At 47.8% G+C, this 19148-nt stretch overlaps 1 protein-coding gene across 1 annotated transcript in view; it reads right to left on the reverse strand.

Moving 5' to 3' along the window:
• Positions 1 to 19148, reverse strand: part of RPH3AL (rabphilin 3A like (without C2 domains)) — a 148244-nt gene that overhangs the window by 40118 nt on the left and 88978 nt on the right. Inside the window, 1 exon segment of the mRNA XM_041724990.1 lies at positions 12312 to 12398. Coding sequence (XP_041580924.1) covers positions 12312 to 12398 — 87 coding nt within the window.

The following is a 19148-nucleotide window of genomic DNA, read 5'->3' on the forward strand; positions in this document are numbered from 1 at the left end:
AAGCACCTGGGGTGAAACCTTCAGTCTGTGATGTAGAGTGTGAGTAAGCAATCCTGAGCCAACAGCGGGCTTTGAGAAGCACCAGGGCAGCGGGACAGAGCTCTCCTCTTTCCCCAGGCTCTCCACTTATCCCTTGGGAAGTGCTAACTCAGAACTGAGGCTTTAGCAGAAAACTAAATGAGACTCCTCTCAGGAGTATTTGTGTATTTGCATTTTTTTTTTTTGTATTTGCATTTTAAAGAATGCTACTTTAAAACCTCCAGGTGTGTGTGTGTGGCGTGTGTATTGGTGAGTCAGAGAGAAAGCCTCCACTGTCCTCGAGCTCACCCTGCTCACCCTGTCTGAAAAGCCTCCAGTTCTTTGGGTACTGCTGATGGCTGGCCGGCTCCCCACCCTGGGGCCAGGCCTGCATCTCACCAGGAGGTAGGTGGGAAATTAAGCCCCAGCAAAGATGGAGCACACACTTGATGACCCTTTCTGCAACCCCACTGCAGGCAGCTCCTCCCTCACCCCAGGAGCAGGTGGCCCCAAGAGCAGGAGGGAGCCCTTGTGAATTTTCTTTTTCATTTCAAGTGGGTTTTGAGTAACCAGGTCAATCTGGAAGGCAAGCCAATTTGCCAGCATAGTAGAACGGAAAAAAAATGCAGTGAGCAAAATCTTCTGAGAGTGCTGTTTTCTTGACAGATAATTTAAACACCTTGGCTAGATTATTTCTGAACCAAAGGAAATGCTTTGGCTTCCATTAACCCCTGGCGAGGGGCTTGCTCCAGTGAAGCTTCTGCACAATTACTGGTGAGGTAATTCTGCACAATTACTTGCCAGCCTCAGAGGGAGGTGGCTCCCAACAATGGCTCTCCATGTCTGCGGGCTGTGGGGCTGTGTGCCCCCAAGGTGCCTAGCCCTGCATCTCCCTCATTACCTGCACTGTGCAAAGGTCCCTGCAAGCCACTGAAAACAGGGACCCCATCTCCCCTCTCTCTCTGGCCCCACAGGCCATCTTCTCCCCGTATTCAGAATGGTCTCCGGAATTCAACAAATCCATGCAGGCTAATGATGCTCTTTCACAAATGTTCTTAATTACTTGCTTTGTCAACACTGCATATGGGCCCCCTCGCACTCTTCATTTGCATGCAGCATGAAATCCCTTTGAATCCAAAATATTTAACTATCTTCTCGGGTCCAAGACAGATTTGAGAGGACAAGCGTGTTCCAGTGGTGTTTGGCTGCAGAGCACGCCTCTGTCCCCAGATGGAGTGGGCCATACACGGGAAATGAATAGAGCTGGAATCAGAAAATTGGACAGGCCAATTAGACCCAGCCAGGTCTTTTCAGAGGAGCTTTATGATTTTGATTCAATTCCCAGAACAACAAACATGCCTATGTTTAAACACAGTTTCAGAAACATATTCCAAAGCCAATATGACAGCATTTCTGGGCTGACCACTCCCTGGCAGGGCTCGTGGGCCTTGCAGGAATGCTTTCCTCAGCTGTGGATTTGATTATTGCTTCATTTCCAATTGGTCTTGTCCCTTCTTGGGGAAAACCTAGAATTCTGGGATTCCATGGCCATCCATCTTCCAGATTCACTGTAGTGTCTCTTACTGTTTTCAGCTCTTTTGTCCCTGCCTCCTGGAAGAGCTTTAAAAAAAATTTTTTTTAAGATTTTATTTATTCATGAGAGAGAGAGAGAGAGAGACAGAGACATAGGCTGAGGGAGAAGCAGGCTCTCTGTGGGGAGCCTGATGCAGGACTTGATCCCAGGACCCCAGAATCATGACCTGAGCCAAAGGCAGACGCCCAACCACTGAGCCACCCAGATATCCCTAAAATTTTTGTTCCTATCACTGATTCAAGCTTTTTGGGGGTCTGACTTTCGTGATCCTTTGTTATATTTAAGAGGCGTGCCTGTGAAATCCAGCATCCATACTAAAGTACATAAAGACATAGTACACTTCAAAGAAACATACTCAACTCAGCACCTGTGAACTCATGGAGAAATTAAATATTACTGAATCTGAGATGCCTCTTTAAGCCCTCTTTGTCTTCCAGAGGTAAGCACTGGGGATCTTGCATTAAGCAATCCCTCACTTTTCCATTCAACAACAACAATAACAAAAAACATATGTGTGCATTTCTAAATAAAATTAATATTTACTATTACTTGTTTGATCATATTCTTGAATCAATGTATTTGTTGGTAAATTTTTTTCTTTTGCTTATTGTGTTTTCAATTTATCCTTTGATGAGTTTAGCTGAAGTTCTTTTTTTTTCACTGCTATTACTTTATAGCCATGATTTATCTATCCATTGCACCATGAAAGGCCAGTTAGGTAGTCTCCAATTTTTTTGTTGTTACAGAATATGCTGCTACATGCATTCTTGGTCATGCTTCCTAGGGAGCCTTGTGAAAGTTTCTCTAGGTCGTACAACTGGGAGTGGGGTGTGAGGTGGAGCATCTTGCATAGGAGATGATACTCACAAGGTCCAGGGGCAGTGTGGAGATGAACCAGCCAAGGATGCTACTGAATGGGCCCCTCTGTGATTTAGTTTGTAGACAAGAGAGCATCAGGACCTGGCCCACGACCATGACATGACCCTCAATTTGATGCATCCTGGGAGCAGTGAGAAAAAATTCAAGGGACAAGGGGACAACCAGGTGCTGGGACCAGGCTCAGAGATGCAAATCATTATTAGAAAGTGGTCAGGGCCAGGCTGGGCTTCAGTTCTGGGTACATCAGCCTGGTCTGGGATGTAATGACTTACAAAGTCAAAGCAAGAAGAAGTGAGGCAGGGAGCTAGGAGTCCCCCAGACATTGGGGGATGACCATTTTGGCAAAGAAGGAGAGAAAGTCTGAGGGCCTCTATTTATTTATCCTGTCTTCCTCCAGCCCCAGAGCTGTCCTGGAATAGGAAGGGGTGAGGGCCTATTCTTGAGAGAAGTGGTCCCAGGTTTGGTAGAAAATCAGGAGCAGGAAGCTGACCTAGTGGCAAGAACCAGTCGGACAGCCCAGGTTCAAATCCCAGTTCTTTGTGTCCTCGCTGTGTCTCCTTGGGCTTGTCACTTAACATCCCGGAGCTTCCATTTGGCTGGAAAATGAGACACAGAGCCCCATGCCTGCTTCAGAGGAGGATCCCAATAAAGGCCAATTCTTTTCTGCTTCCTTTTTTGATAGACGGTTTTCTGGCACTGTGGTATGTTATGTGTCTTGAGTTATTTCCTTAGAAGAGGGGATGGATGTGTTTTTCCAGGGCTGGGCACCACTTAGGAGCTTAATAAATACTTCCTGAAGGATGCAGTCACACTCTACTCCCTAGTCTCCATCTGCAAGACCACTTGCTAAGGAGAAGGGCACAACTGTACCAGCCAATGTCATTTGACATCTGAAAAATGGGCAGGAAAATCTGATTATTCAAAATTTTATTCAAATTAATGCAGGAAAACGACTAAATTATATGCTTTCTCCCTAGCTTTTTGCCCACCGCCCCGGGGACACATTCAGGAGGGTACCATGGCAAGGAAAACCAGGTCATAGAGGCCCAAGACAGGGGGAGCCTGGGGGAGCTAGGCTGTAGTGTCACGACACTATTATACCAACACATCCAGAGGGACAGTGAAGCCGGTCTGCACCTTGTTATACTCAAGGCTGGTGTCATAATTCCTAACTCCACAGGCTGCTGAGCACCCTGGGGTGGCTGAGTAAGCAGGGGCTAGAGGGATATTGGTGTGACAGAGCCAAGTGCTAGGAGCTGTGGGCCATGCTCCTGGTGGGGCTTCATATCAGGCCATGTCAACTAATTTCCCCACTCCCTGTGGCCAAAAAGCCTGTAGTACTCAAACCTTCCTGCCCCCACCTCAGTAGAACCCAGGACCTTGAAGGTGGAAGGTGAGGAATTTCACTGGCTCCATGCTGCTCTGTGAACACGGTACAGTGTGTCCCCATCCTGGACGGCCCCTGGCCTCCCTGCTATACCTTCTCTAGGTCTTTGTTCACACCTTATCTTCTCAAAGAGCTTCAAGCCCTGGCTCTATTGATTACCACTTGGGGTCTTTGGGCAAGTGATCTCCTTTCTCAGTTTCCCCATCTGTCACATAGGATTACAATGAGTACCTCACTGGGCTCCTGAGAGGATAAAGCTAGATATTCACTGTCTAGCCCACAGTGGGTGCCAGACTGGATTCCTTTGGCATGCATGGGCAGGACAACTGGCCCAGTAGACTGGAGCACAGTGGTGACAAAGTCCTCTTGGACTGGAGAGCAACTCTGAATGTTCTTTCTCCAACACATAGACACAGGCACAGGTAGGCACCCCAAATAAGGGGCAGGGAAGTGGGGGGGGGACTACTCTGCCCCCGCACCCTACAGGAGGAAGGGGGGGCTGGTGGGCCCCAGCATCCTACTCCTCTCCTGCCACTTCTACATGTGTGGGAGGCCAGGAGCCTGTACTGATGGTTGGCTTGGCAGAGCCATGGAGTGTGGGAGGTGACCAACACAATGAGGAAGTCTGACCACCAGGGTCCCCCCGGGACGCTGTGACAGCAGTCCAGAGCCAGACACAGATGGTGGGGCACTCAAGCAGCCGCTCGCCTGCCTGCTCCAGTGCCAGCCACCCACTCCTGAGTGCGCTTGTGGGCCTCCGGGTGGTTCCTCTGGCAAAGCTGTTTGCAGCAAAAATCCAAACTGCAAGTAACAGCAGGACCAGGAGAGAACCAGCGTGGGGAAGCAGATGGCAGTGAGCACAGGCTGCCAGCCTGGAAGGCAGGCTCCATGAGGGTGCCGGGCTTGGTTGGCACAGCTGCTCCCCACTGGTGCTGGCTTGCGGAGCACCAAGGAGCTCTTGCTTCTCCTGGCTTCCTGCAAGGAAGGAGCTCTTCCTTGAGGAGCTCTTGCTTCTCCTGGCTTCCTGTAAGCCTGTGCCAAGGTGGACCCTCCACGGGGCCTACCCGGGCTGTACTGGTCACCGTCCAGGCTGTGCAATTGAGAGGTGAGTTAAAGACCACCATGTGAAGCCACTTTCTTAGAAGTGGCTTCCTTTTCAGAAGCCCCTCTTTCAGTCAATCAACAAACAGAAGAGAGGGGCCAGGAGATGAGAATACAGACTCGGCACCAATGGGCATCAGTGTAGGACCCCAGCCAGGGCAAGCTGCGATGAGACTTTGGGGGAAAATCAAATCAAAAGCGCCATGCTGGGAAAAGGTTCTAAAGTGATCTGAACAAGGAACCGGCTTTCCTTTTTTGCAAATGTCTCTTTCAATCAGCAAATGTTTCCTGAGCACCTTTCATGTGCAGAGCACTGCAGGAAACAGAGTAAGTGTCCATGCCCCCCCCACCCTGCTGAGTTATAATCAGGATGTGGAATGAAACTGGGAAGGCAGAGCACGTGCTCTAATTGTATTAATCAGCTTTCAATTGCTTACAAATTGGTCTTCTCCCCTCTCCAGCTCAGCTGCCTTGGAGAATGCCTGCATCCTCAAAGACTTACTCCAGAGCTACAGGCCCTAAAAAGAGCTAGAGGAAAGGTTTCTAGAATCCTGGGGAATTTATTTTTTTTATTTTTTTAAAGATTTTATTTATTTATTCATGAGAAACAGAGAGACCGAGAGGGAGAGACACAGGCAGAGGGTGAAGCAGGCTCCATGCAGGGACTTGATGCCTGGTCTCCAGGGGTCACGCCCTGGGCCAAAGGCAGGCGCTGAACCACTGAGCCATCCAGGGATACCCAATCCTGGGGAATTTAGAGTCTAATTAACTTCTCCATGGGTTACAGTGTAACTTTGAGCGTGAGCCACTCTATTTTTTTTTTTAATGAATTGAGATTAAAGGCTAATATATATATAAAACATGTCCATAGGTTATTTAAAGAGGAATAAAAGCAAAGTCTGGCTCCAGACTTCTCCCCCATGTCTGTGCTTGCGTGAAAACTACTTTCTGTTGTGCACTGGATCTTGTCATCCCGCCTTCTCTTTTTCTCAGTTTTCTCTTAACGGGCTTCATCTACTTGTAGGCTCAGCTGCATCCTTGAAATGGTCCTCTGGCTCACAAAGTCTGTCTTGGGGTTCTATGGTCCTGCCTGATGTGCAATTTAACCAGTCTACCGAGGGCTGCTTCATTCCCCCTTCTGGTTTTGTTTTTTTTAAATCCCATTTGCCAACATACAGAATAACACCCAGTGCTCATCCCATCAAGTGCCCTCCTTAGTGCCCATCACCCAGTTACCCTGTCCCCTCACCCTCCTCCCTTCCACAACTCTTTGTTTCCCAGAGTTAGGAGTCTCTTATGGCTTGTCCCTTCTGGTTATTTAAATCTTGAACACATGTCTGAGTTTATTCATTTGACCACAAAGAAGTCAGGAAAGTGACCACAAAGTGTGCCTGTTCAGGGAGGGAATGGAGATGGGGGTGGGGAGAAGGAGTCCGGAGATTAAAGGCTTACCTAGAAGCAAACTGAAAAAAGGCCAATTGGGTAAGGACTGTAGTTTTGTGTGGTCACAAAGACTACATATTCACGACAGTTGGTATAGCAGAAATAAAGACTTGGGACTCCAGGCTGTTGGGTGTGCCAACCAGAGATCAAAAATCAAAAACAGTAAGAAGCAAATGATAAGGAAACGTGTGTGGCTGCTAATGGGAATGACAAGGTTTATTGCTTTACAAAATTACTGACACATGGTTCAGTTGAGTTTTTAAATTTATAACATTTCTCATTTTTAGAAATGAAAACGTTTCAATGGGTATTTTTCAAATTTGCTGATTCCCTTTTTAAAGGTCCTATTTGTTCAGTGTGGTTTCTCCTCTGTCTCTTATCTCTTTTATTTCACTAATTTAAAAAAATGTATTTATATCTCTTAGTTTCTCTTTTATCCCCAGTTTTATAGACACCAATCCTAGCTGTTACATTTGCTGACTCTCCCTCATGGTGATTCTTTCCACATATGGTTGGCAGACAACAGGGGCACAGAATTTTGAGTGGGAAAGATTATTATCAATTCTACCATCAGTCAATTTGTCTTTTTGTGTAAAGGCAAGAACTACTGGGGTGCCTGGGTGGCTCAGTCTATTGGGGTTGTAAGATGGAGCTGCACGTTTTCTGGCTCTGTGCTCAGCGGGGAGTGTGCTTGAGATTTCTCTCTTCTCCCTCAGCCCCCTCCCCTGCTCTCTCTCTTTATCAAATAAATATTTTTGAAAAATTAAAGAATAAAAGCAAGAGTTATTATTAGATAGCAAAAGACTCAGAAAACACCATCCATGTGCCCTTATTTACAATTAGATAAAATTATACACCAGCTAATTATTGGATGAATCAAAATAGTAACTTGAGAGCCTATAAGAAAAGAGGGAATATAAATGCTGGTGTTTATTTTCCCCTTCTAAGAACCCATTCTGAGGATATAATTTAAAATTTAGGCAAAGAGTTGTGTACAGATGTATACTGCGGTTGTTAAAAAGAAGGGGAAAAAAGGAAGTAACTTAGATATCCTAAATTAAAAGAAATAGCCATATGGCAGAATATTTACAAAGAGTTACTGATTATTTTGAAACTACTTACGATATAATGTTAATTTTAAAACACAGGTTCCATAATATAAAGAAAAAAAGTCAGAAAAAAAGTCAGAAGTAAACATGCCAAGATGTTAGCAGTGATTGTCTCTGAATCATAAGATTTTCGATTTGGGGGGTATTTCTGTTTTTTAATACACTGTAAATGTCAATGATTCATATTAATTTCATAATCAGAAAAGAGTAAAATGTATATAATGTTTTTAAAAAAGGAAAACTTTGGGGCACCTGGTGGGCTGAGTCAGTAGAGCATGTAACTCCTGATCTCAGGGGTGTGAGTTTGAGCCCTACAATGGGGAAAGAGGTCACTTAAAAATAAAAAAAAACTTTTAATTTTTTAAAAATTTATTATTTTTATTATTTTTTAAAGATTTTATTTATTTATTCATGAGAGACACAGAGAGAGGCAGAGACACAGGCAGAGAGAGAAGCAGGCTCTATGCAAGGAGCCCAATGTAGGACTCGATCCTAGGAATCCAGGATCACACGCTGAGCCAAAGGCAGACACTCAACAGCTGAGCCACCCAGGCATCCCCTAAAAAATTTTTTTAAAACGAAAACTTCTGAGAGTAACAACAGCTAAGAACTAAAATAACATGATTAGGAGAGATGAAACACTGATATTATAGTACATGATTTATTCTCAAAACAATATAGCCAGAGCATCCTTTAAAAAGAGGGAGAGGAGGGGCACCTGGGTGGCTCAGTTGCATCTGCCCTCTGCTCAGGTCATAATCTCAGGGTCCTGGGATCAACCCCTGCATTGGGCTCCCTGCTCAATGGGGAGCCTGCTTCTCCCTCTCGCTCTGTGTGTGTGCTCGTTCTCTCCATCTCTCTCAAATAAATAAATAAAATTAAAAATAAAAAGAGGGAGAGGATTCGAGTCATGTCTCTCCTCTACTCAAGACCCTCCATGGGTTCCCCATTTCACTTAGAGTAAAACCCAAAGTCCTTACAATGGTCTAGAAGGACCAACCTGCTCTGACCCTGGCCATATCTCTGACTTCCTCATCCAGTCACACTGGTCTCCTTGCTGCTCCTCAAACCCACCAAGGACACACCTACTTCAGGGCCTTTGCACTCACTGTACCCTCCACTTGGAATACGTTCTGATCACATAGCCACATAGTGTCTCCAACGTCATCTTGTCAGTAAGCCCTTCCCTGACTCCCATGTAAAATATAGCAGCTACCAATGTTTCCAGCACCCTGCTCTTTGTCCTGAGCACTTTGTCACCATCTGTAACATGCCAGAATTTACTTTAAGGTGTCTGTGATCTCCTTTCCCCACAAGAGAGTTATTTTGCCTGGCACATAGAAGATGCTCAAGAAATACGTGTTGAATGCTTGAATGAATATATGCATTAGATTAGGGGCTGCATGGGATCCCTGGGTGGCGCAGCGGTTTGGCGCCTGCCTTTGGCCCAGGGCGCGATCCTGGAGACCCAGGATCGAATCCCATATCAGGCTCCCGGTGCATGGAGCTTGCTTCTCCCTCCGCCTGTGTCTCTGCCTCTCTCTCTCTCTGTGACTATCATAAATAAATAAAAATTAAAAAAAAAAAAAAAAGATTAGGGGCTGCATGGCAGCCTGGGTGGCTCAGCAGTTTAGCGCCACCTTTCAGCCCAGGGCCTGATCCTGAAGACTTGGGATCGAGTCCCATGTCAGGCTCCCTGCAGGGAGCCTGCTTCTCCCTCTGCCTGTGTCTCTGCCTCTCTCTCTCTGTGTCTCTCATGAATAAAGAAATAAAATCTTAAAAAAGAAAAGATTAGGGGCTGCAGTTCACACTGCTGTACCACTGAGGTACATAAGGTGGGCAGCAAACCAACGTGACAGCCCCAGGGACATTTAACCAGTATCCAGAAAAAATAACATACAATTACAGTCAGAGAGGACAGAAGGGAAGCATCAAAAGGAAAGATAGACAGGAGTGTCTGGGCATAGCACTATGAGATTCCATTGGAAAATTCAAGATCTCCCATTGGATGTGGCTTCTGCTGCAGGACAGAACACCACATTTTTATCACAGACTCAGAATCAGCTATGTGCGGCACTTAAAATGACATTCTAAATGCTCTATCTTCTTGTCGTGATTAGATAGTTTTTTAAGACAAAAAGGCATGAGAAAACCAATTACCCTGTCACTCTCTCACCCCAAAAGCAGGCAGGGAAATGCAGCACCCAGGTATGGTCCCCACAGGCACCCAGATGCCTAGACACATGCACTTTCACAGCCTGTCTACACACTCACCCTCCCAGCTGTCCACCGTGTGCCCAGTGCTGCAGAGAGGAAATGGGCCATTCCTGGTCCTGCTAAGTTATATCAACCTCTAGAAATTCAAGGACAAACTGATAGCATAATGCACAGCCTCATATTCTTTGCCTTAGAAGAGATAAGAAAATTCATCCTAAGTTATTTTGGACTTTTCTGGGCACCAGAGCACTCTGAAGATTAGGATGGGCCAGTGGTGGGCCCTGTGCGTGGCAGCTCAGGAAGGTGAGGGGGTGTGAGGGCACCCTGTGGGGGGCTGGCCAGGGGCAGCTGCCTCCTCAATGCTCCACTAAAGTGTTCTGTTTGCTAAATTTGTCTTCCACCTCCTTTTCCCGGATAGCTCCTTCCTCTCTGTCCTCCCACAGCTTGGCAGGTGGAGGGGTGACCAGCACTTCATCCTGCTTAGTGTCTGCCACAGGATACTCTCTGGAGAGATTTCCTTTCTCCTGACAGTTGGTATCTGCATCTTAAAAAGGGAGCCCCCCACCTCCAAGACCAGAAGGACCTCAGGTTCAAGCCGGGATTTCTGGCTGGGTGAGAGGGAGGCCTCTGATATTACGAAGTACCTATCCTAGGCCAGACATTCTGTGCACTTTATATGCTTCAGTGACCTTGCTGATTTCCATGACACCTCTAGGAAATTGGTGCTTTCATCTCCATTTCAGGGAGAGAAATCAGGCACCTCTGGGCAAGACAAAGTGTTGATCCATACTCTTAAGACCTTCTCTGTTCCAAAAACACGGCAATGACAGATAAAAATATTCTAAAAACAAACAGAAAACTTATCTGTGTTCAAAAATAAGATCTATCTACCTATCCAACAGATCAGAAACTCCAAAGTTACTATTTTGAGGGGCTGAAGACAGAGCCTGCTGGGGTCTGGGTACAGAAGCAGATGGAGGAAGCCAAAAGCCTAGCCTTCCAGGGAACAGGGGTTAAAAGTGGTGCCTGGGGGGTGGGGCCCAAGAGCCAGAGTCACTGAAAATGGGAACTGGTGAAGGGATTTCCCACCTTGAGAAGGAGGCTGAAAAAAGCAGAGACTGCCTCCTGGCCCAAGACCAAGAATGTGACCACTGAGGCAGCTGGAAGTAGCACACACACATCCAGGGCCTGGCTAAGCTGCCTGGCATGGTGATGCTCAGCTCTGGGCACTGTCACTATGGACACACAGCCCATCGCTAACCCAAGACACCTGGCTCTGCACTGGCATGGGAGGTGGGAAGAGGGACTCGGGACCTGGGTGGAGGAAACGCAAGATCTTTTCACAAGGACAGCTGAATGGAGGTGTTGGGAAGGGAGACAGATGGACTCCCACTCAAGTGTACAAACGCAAATTCCAAAAACACCTGAGGAAAGCAGACGCTAAGAATGGCAACCGACAAAACCAACAGTTGGGAGTTAAACTCTAAAGTTTAGTGAACTAAAGACTCTCCAGAAAGTATCTCAGCAAGATAAAGAAAGAAACAGGAAAGAGCTGTTGGGAGCTCCAGGAAGATGGACTGAGGCTCTACAAAATATCCAACAGGACTTCCAGAAGAGGAGACATGCATTAGCAGGAGAGCAACATGTAAGGACAGTACGGCTGAAAATCTCCCATAACTGAAGACCTTTTATGGATCCTCAGATTAAAAGCCCATTATTGGTTGCCAAGCGAGTTAAGTGAAAAAATAACTCCGCATCTGGAAAAGCAGGGGATCTACTCCCTGGTGCCGGGATTGTTTTGTTACCACACTCCCCATCTCATGACCCTCTCCAGAGAGAAGCTGCCTGCCAATGTCCTGCTCTGTTTTAGCCCCGATCCTGGTGCAGTGAAGGGGGCTCTGGGTTTGGGGTCAGGAGACCTACTTTGAGTCCCTGATCATGATTGCCTCAGAGAACTCACTGAGCCTTGATTTCTTCTCCTAAAATGGGGTCAGAACTAGAATTATGGAAACATCGCATCAGAAGGGACTTTGGTCCCACAACAGACCACGGCTGTGTTTGGTTTCTAGCTCTTCCACTAACTAGCACTGTGCCCCTAAGTTAATCTCTTGTGTCTCCATTTTTCCATCAATAAAAGAGGATAATAATAGCACCCACCTATGGGGTTGTGTCAGGATGAAACAAATTTATTTATGTAAAGAATTTAGTGCAGTGGCACTAAATTTAGTAAACCCTCAACCTGGGATAGCCATTACTATTACAATAATAATAACCTTGCCCAAAATGCTGCATGTACCTACACACAGTGTGAGGGGCTTCCCACTGAGACCACAGAACCCAGGCAAAGCAGAACCAAGGCGCATGCCAGCTCTCCACTATGGAACAGGCAAGCACCCACTATAGCTCAGGTTAGCCCTCCCCACCCTTCTCCTTGGCCATGCTTGGTAGGTTCTCCTTGGCCTTTAAAGAAGGCCCTTCCAGCGACCACCCATGAATTTCCCCAAGTGCAAGTGTGCTCGGACCTGCCCCAGCCCACCTCCGCCTGTTGCCCTGGGCATCCTACCTCTCTCTGCTCACTGCAGATCTTACATAGCCACAGAGGCCGCTTCTGGCCAGGGGAGGCCTCAATTCCACATTTGGTGCAGACTTTCTACAAGAGAGAGGACATGGGAATGTAAGCACTTCAGCTAATTCCTCCTCAGCTTAGGGGCTGAAAAAACTAATCAAGGAGCCCTTTGGCATCTTCCAAGGGGATGGTGTTAGCTTTAGGCTGTCAGAGTACACAACTCAGAGGGCACAGATCATCTGTAGCTGGCTTTGGGGCACAATGGATGTACCCATCCATGCATTCACCACGATATAAAGTCATCACTACTATCCCCATTACATTCTGTTTGGATCACCAGGCAAACAACAGAATATGATGTGGCCTTGACTTAGCAGATTGTGTCAATACTTGGTAATGCAGCCAGGAAATGATATTATTCAACACAGAAAACACACTTTTGTATATAACTGCACAAAAACCTCACACCTGTGCCTGACAAGGTGAGAAGGTGATTGAGTGAGAAACACCAGTGACAGCTTTATGCCCTGTTGCCCACAGAATGATTCCAGGAATCCTATTATGTAAATATTAGGCCCATTTCACAGGTGAGCAATCTGGGGTCAGAGTAGTTTGAAAATTTGCCCCAGTTCACATAGCAGGTAAATAATGCACTTAGGTATGACTCTAAAGCCATTATATTATTTTCTTTAGACAGACACACAAGTAACCAGAACTTAATTTCTGCAGTGTTTTTCCTTCTATGGTGTTGCCTAAGTTCCTAACCTCTGCATCATTTCCATCTTGCTTCTCTGAAACACATAGCAACAAGCGGGGGTGGGCAAGGCCAGATGAAATCCGCAGGGAAGCAAAGGGAGACTTCATGGGGCTGAGATGAGTTTCCAGCGAACCCAGGCAGAGGATGATTCAGTGACAGTGCGTCCTCCTCAGAGAGCTGTCCCACCAGCTAATCAATCTTCCTACCGCAGGGCAGCTGCCCGGTCTCTGCCAGGCTGGGGGGCTCTCTCCTGTCTCCCGCCACCCAGGGAAGTCCAGAGCTGTAGCTTGGCCTTTTCTGCAGGCTGCCAACTGAGCAAGAAGCACACTCTCCTCCGAGAGGAAAATGTCACCAACTTGGCTTCCCAGAACATGTCGTCACCCGGCTCAGGTGGCTGAGCCCAGCGCTGCAGGAGGTGGGACTCAGCTCTCAGCAGAAGGAAAGCTGTGATACATTTGTGGGGGGTAGACATTTTCTATCATTTGACACTCAGGTATGAGAAGTGTCACTTTTATTTCTCCAAATAAAATGGAATCTGCTTCAAGCTCTTGTCTGTCGGGGCTAGAAGAGACATCTACCCAGCTCTTGTGAAGGTCCTATGCTTGGGGTCTTGGGTGGTGTGGTCCCCCATCTGGGAAGCAGTCAGTGAGTGCTGTCTGGGCTGCTCACTGCTGTGCTTCTCTCCCTCCTGGGCTCCTACAGTCCCTCAGAGGGGGAAGAGGCCCAGCCACTTCTGTACCAGGCCTGGGCTTGGAAATCTGTGACAGGCTGGGGCTTGTGTCACCAGGGGCCAAAAGCCCTGGGCTGACCTCCCTGACCTAGTCTGGGGATTCCTCCTACCCCACCTGACAACTGTTCTACCACCTAGGACAGGGGCTCCCATAAGCCCATCAGGTGGGTCTCCAAAAAACCTAATGTGGACCTTTCTTGCTGGGGGGAAAGAGAGAGATAGGAAGCACTGAAGCCAGTTGGCTGTTTTCCTTGCTAATTCCCACCATCCTGTATAAAATGGGACATGTGGGGATCCCTGGGTGGCTTAGCAGTTTGGCACCTGCCTTTGGTCCAGGTTGTGATCCTGGAGTCCCAGGATTGAGTCCCACATCAGGCTCCCTGCATGGAGCCTGCTTCTCCTCTGTCTGTGTCTCTGCCTCTCTATCTGTGTCTCTCATGAATAAATAAATAAAATCTTTAAAAAAATAAAATAAAATGGGACATGTGTGAAACTAAGTGTGGTCCTCCCAGAGAAGCAAGATTTTCCTACTGTAGGGTAGGATGACAGCTCGCCCTCCCAGCATGCTCTCCTCCTCCCAGTGAAATGAAGGTGCGAGGAATAACGAGAGAGTAGAGGACCAGTTGCTACCATTTATTGAGCAATGGCATGTGCCATGCACTGGGACCCTGACGACAAAGTATGAATGAGGGCGGGGATATCACCATCTCCATTATAAAGATGAGGAAACTGAGGCTCGGAAGTGTTCACGACTGCCCAAGAACCCCAGCTTGCTGGGGGCAGTCAGGATTTAGGAGGCTCCCTTCTTCCAGATCTCTTCCACCATTTCTTCCAGGAAGAGCTGGATAACTCCCTCCCCTGCCCAGGTGCCCAGCTGATGCCCATGGCTCTCCAGGGAGCTGGTTCATGTCCCTGGGAGTGGGGCTGATGCCTCTCGAATAGGCAGAGAAGGCAACGCAGGATGACCCTGAGACAAGGCTTTGCCGGGGATGGGGGAGCAGCCACACTGCTTACCAGCTGCATGACACAGGTTCTAGGAGCCAACACCTGGACGTGAGGCTAGGAGGGTGGGTGGGCACATGCCCTCTATAAATATCTGGCTGAATGAACATCTGTGCTATCAGGGGCAATGCAATAAACTAGAACAGAGTGCATAACAGCTGTATTGTCTTCTACCCACAGACCCATCCAGCCTGGTGACAGGAGTGGCATGGACCAGTGGCACTCGAGGCTGGGTTAAAGGCTGTTGTTGGTCAACTCCCAGTCTGGAGGGCAGGAAGAGGGATGGGATGCATGTCCCAAATGTCCCCCTGCCTCTTGTCCTGTGGAGTGCTGTGGGGGGTTCAGAGGTGGCACAGGTGGCACAACAGGACACATCTGCTCCAGCCCATGCACAAGCCTGTTTTCAGGTGACCAGCCATCGCTGGTTGAGCCACAGGTCTCGCTATTGCGCTGTTGTCTTCACATGCCTGCAGCATCTCTGGCTGGGGAATCCAAGCCAGCAAAAAGATATCATGCTCCAGTTCAAATAATACACAATTGTTGCTCTATTAAATCTTGGATCAATATGTGAATAATGAGACCTTTCACCTTATGGGCTTGGTCTTTGTTCCTAGGTTCCAATAAAGAAAATTAGGCAGGTGACATTTTAAAAAGCCAGGGATAGAGAGGGCAAGCCAGCCACAATATCGACTCGGTGGAAAGGGAACACTGCACCATTATGTCGGGATGGTCTCGGGGCCTGAGGTGCTCACTGACTTCTCTGCCTGGGGAACTGAGCTTCCACTGAGCAGAATTGCCCTAGGGGGAGCTGGTACCAGCTTCCCTGGCATGGCTGTCTCTTGCTTCCTGCAGCCTAGAACTGTGTCCAAGAGTGAAATAACACGAGTCTAGCTCCTGTGCCTGCCTCCAAGCAGAAGGGACAAAGTCTCAGGCCTGCAGCCTGCCCTTGTTCTCTCCTTGCCCTTACACCTTCCTCTTGCAAGTATGTGTTCCAGCTCAGAGGGGTGGCTCAGGACACAGTCCACGGAACACAGGCTTTGGGGCAAGAAAGCACAGTCCACCATTTAGATGCAACCTTGGGATTGTTTCTAAGTTTCCCTGAGCCTCATTTCTTTGCTCATAAAATGGTGGTAATAGGCAGACTCCTGCCACTGTTGGAAGGATCAAGGGAGATGATTCATGAAAGTGCTCAGCACACTGCGTGGTAAAGAGAAGCAACAAGCACCGTTCTTTCCTGCACACCTGTTTCAGTGAAGGGTGCCAGCACTCATCAGTCACACAAGCAAACCCAGAATCATCCTTGGTCCCCATGCTCCCTCCTTCCCACCAAACAACCCACTACTAAGAACTCTACATCTCACCTGACATTGTCACCTCCCCTCTACCGTGCCCCCACTCCACCCTGTGGTCACCTCCAGTGCCCAGCCTGCACTGCGGCCTCCCAGTAGATCACACTCCTATCTTGGCCAGCTTCCAGTTGGTTCCCGGCATAGCAGCAGGAGTGATCTTTTCAAGATGCAAATCTAATCATGTCATTTCTCCTGTCCCTGCCAGCTTAAAAGCCTCCAGAGTCTTCCCACTGTTTTCTGGATGAAGACCACCTGCTTTTACATGCTGTGCAACACCTGCTCAGGCTGGGCTTTCCTCATCTGCCTCAGTTTACATCCCTCTCCCCTGTTTTACTACCTTGCTCTCCATGTGCTGAGACCTAGCCTTGCTGGTTTGCCTTTAGTCCCTGGTCCTCACTTGCTGCCTCTGCCACAGGACCTTTGCATATGCTGCTCCCTCTGTCTGGGATATACTAGGCCACACTCTCTCATTGTTAACCTATGCATCCTTCAGACCTCAGCAAAAGCACCACTTCGTCAAGGAAGTGTTCCCTGACTTCTTACCCCATTGGAGCTTCCATAACAGGCTCTTGCCTCTTTTCCTCCATTGTCATGGTCAAGATTTTTTCCCTTCACTGTCACTGCCTCTACTAGGCTGTCATATCCCCAACTGTGGAGGCCATGTCCATTTCTGTTCACTTTCCTGTTTCCATGACTGTCACAATGAATATCTGTGAAATGAATAAATGAACAAATAAATAGGAGATACTTTTAGTATTATAATTGAGAAGGCAAGACATAGTCCTTCCTAGAATGTGCCAATTTGTTGGGGAGATGGCATGTTTTCCTGCCCAGAGGCAGGAAACAGTATGCACCACAAGCCAGGGTGTGCATTCCTGTCCACACCAAGCGATGTTCACCAGCAGGGCAACAGGAGAGCCCATATGTAGGGCAGTGTCCAAGGTGGTAGGAATGCTGGCCAGGTGGGCCTCACTGTTAGGGTATATGGGGCATGAATCGAGGCAGCCCAGTCACAGAAGAAATGACACTGAGGGTCCTTTGTTAAGGATGGTGTGGTGGGAGGGATGTGTCCCCCACCCTTTGTGTGACTGCTTCTGCCTGCTGCCCCAGGGTACACTCTACAGGCCACCTGTGTGTGCAGACTCAGCCCAAGATCTCATTGGGTGCCCTTTTCAACATCCTCATAATCCTGGCCACTTCAGTTACCCCTCTACTCCCTGAAACTGCACATTGCAATCCAACAGCATCACCTTCCCACACTACAGCCAAGAAGCAAAAGTACAAGGTCTATGAGTCACATGCACCAGAGCTCAAGCACTTTACTCCCAGGCCAGGCTTTCACATCCTCAGTGTGAGCCCCTGACCTGTTTCAGGGAGATCCCATGCTCTCTGGGGGTTCCCAACCTGCTGCCAATTAGGAGAAGGGCGGGGGCGCAGCGCCAGCACTGGGCAGGAATGACCCTGCAGGGCATGCAGACTCCAACACCTCCCAGGAACAGAGGTCTGAGAGCATTTAGCAAGTGGGAAACAGCCATACACCCCTCAACGGGTCCTGAGAGCTTCACAGCATTATCAGTTATCACACAGAAAGCCACACTTGTGATGCTCAGTCAAGCAAAAAGAGATGAAAATGTGCTCAAATGTTCCATGCAAGGAGACCAGAAGATGTCCGCTGCGCTGTAGAAATGAATATTTAAGATGGCTAATTTTAAGATATTTGATGCTTCAATTCAACAAACACTAGGGATGCCTGGGTGGCTCAGTGCTTGAGCGTCTGCCTTTAGCTTCAGGTCATGATCCTGGGTCCTGGGATCAAGTCCTGCATCCCCCCACCATAGGGAGCCTGCTTCTCCCTCTGCCCATGTCTCTGCATCTCCCTCTGTGTCTCTCATGAATAAATAAATAAAATCTTTACAAAAAATTCAGCACACACTTGATACTGGATGTAAGGCTCTGTTCTAGGAAGGAAGGGGATGAACAAGGCATGACCCCTTGTCCACAATGACTCAGCTTGGGAGGTCCCACTGAATGGAGGAGTTTATGAACTGACAAAACATCGAGAAAAGGACTTTCCTAAGAGTTCCCATCATCTGAGGGTAATCTGGAGGGGAGACGCCATCGTGAGGACCAACGCTGCTGTGATGCTCACGGAGTGGCCATCCCATCCCCATGGAATGGGGGAAGAAACAGCCCCACCTGAATCACTGTAGCACCTGTATGAAGCCACGTGAAGACCAAGCTTGCAAGCATGCCCCTCAGATCACACAATGTGCTCCCAGGGCTAGAGATCAAATCCTCAACAAGGAACAATCTGCTTTTGCTGGAGAAAGCTATGCAGCAATAAAAATGCTGACAATGGAAACCAAAAGAGTGAAAACAATCACAGTGAAGCTGTATTTGTACTGAAATGGAGCAATACTCACAATAAATTAAATTTAAAAAGCATGTTATAAACAGCATGCATGGTGTGATTCTCCACCATATAAATATGTATAAGTGCCTGTATCTATTTCGAAATCAATACATGTACAGGAAAATATATGGAAGGATAGTGCCCCAAATGTAAATGAAATTGTGCTAAGTCAAAATCTATTTTAAATGGTTAAGCAGAATTCCTATTTAAAAGAAGCCTATGCTAAATGCTTTGGGAAATCACTCGCCCCAAGTTCATTTTCTGGCTGGATCTGGATTTTTGTGGGTCAGGAAGGATTAAAGAAACTGAAAGCACATGCATGAATAGGCAGGAGACAGGGCTTTTTGGTTGACTATGGCTCAAATGTCGACAGTCAGCCGTGTCCCCCAGCCTCTCCCAGATGTTGTCACTGAGTCACTGACCACCCCCCTCCCCATCACAGGCTCAGCACTGCTCAACCCTGGAGTCGTGAGGCAGGTTAGGAGGTGCTTCACCTGCCCCAGGGGCCAGGAATGCAGGGGCTGGGGATGGACTTGTGGCCACACATTCAGTATCTGGAACCCAGGTCCTGCTGTCAGAGGAC

This window comes from Vulpes lagopus, chromosome 12 (genome assembly GCF_018345385.1).
Source record: "Vulpes lagopus strain Blue_001 chromosome 12, ASM1834538v1, whole genome shotgun sequence".
Taxonomy (NCBI): Eukaryota; Metazoa; Chordata; class Mammalia; order Carnivora; family Canidae; genus Vulpes; species Vulpes lagopus.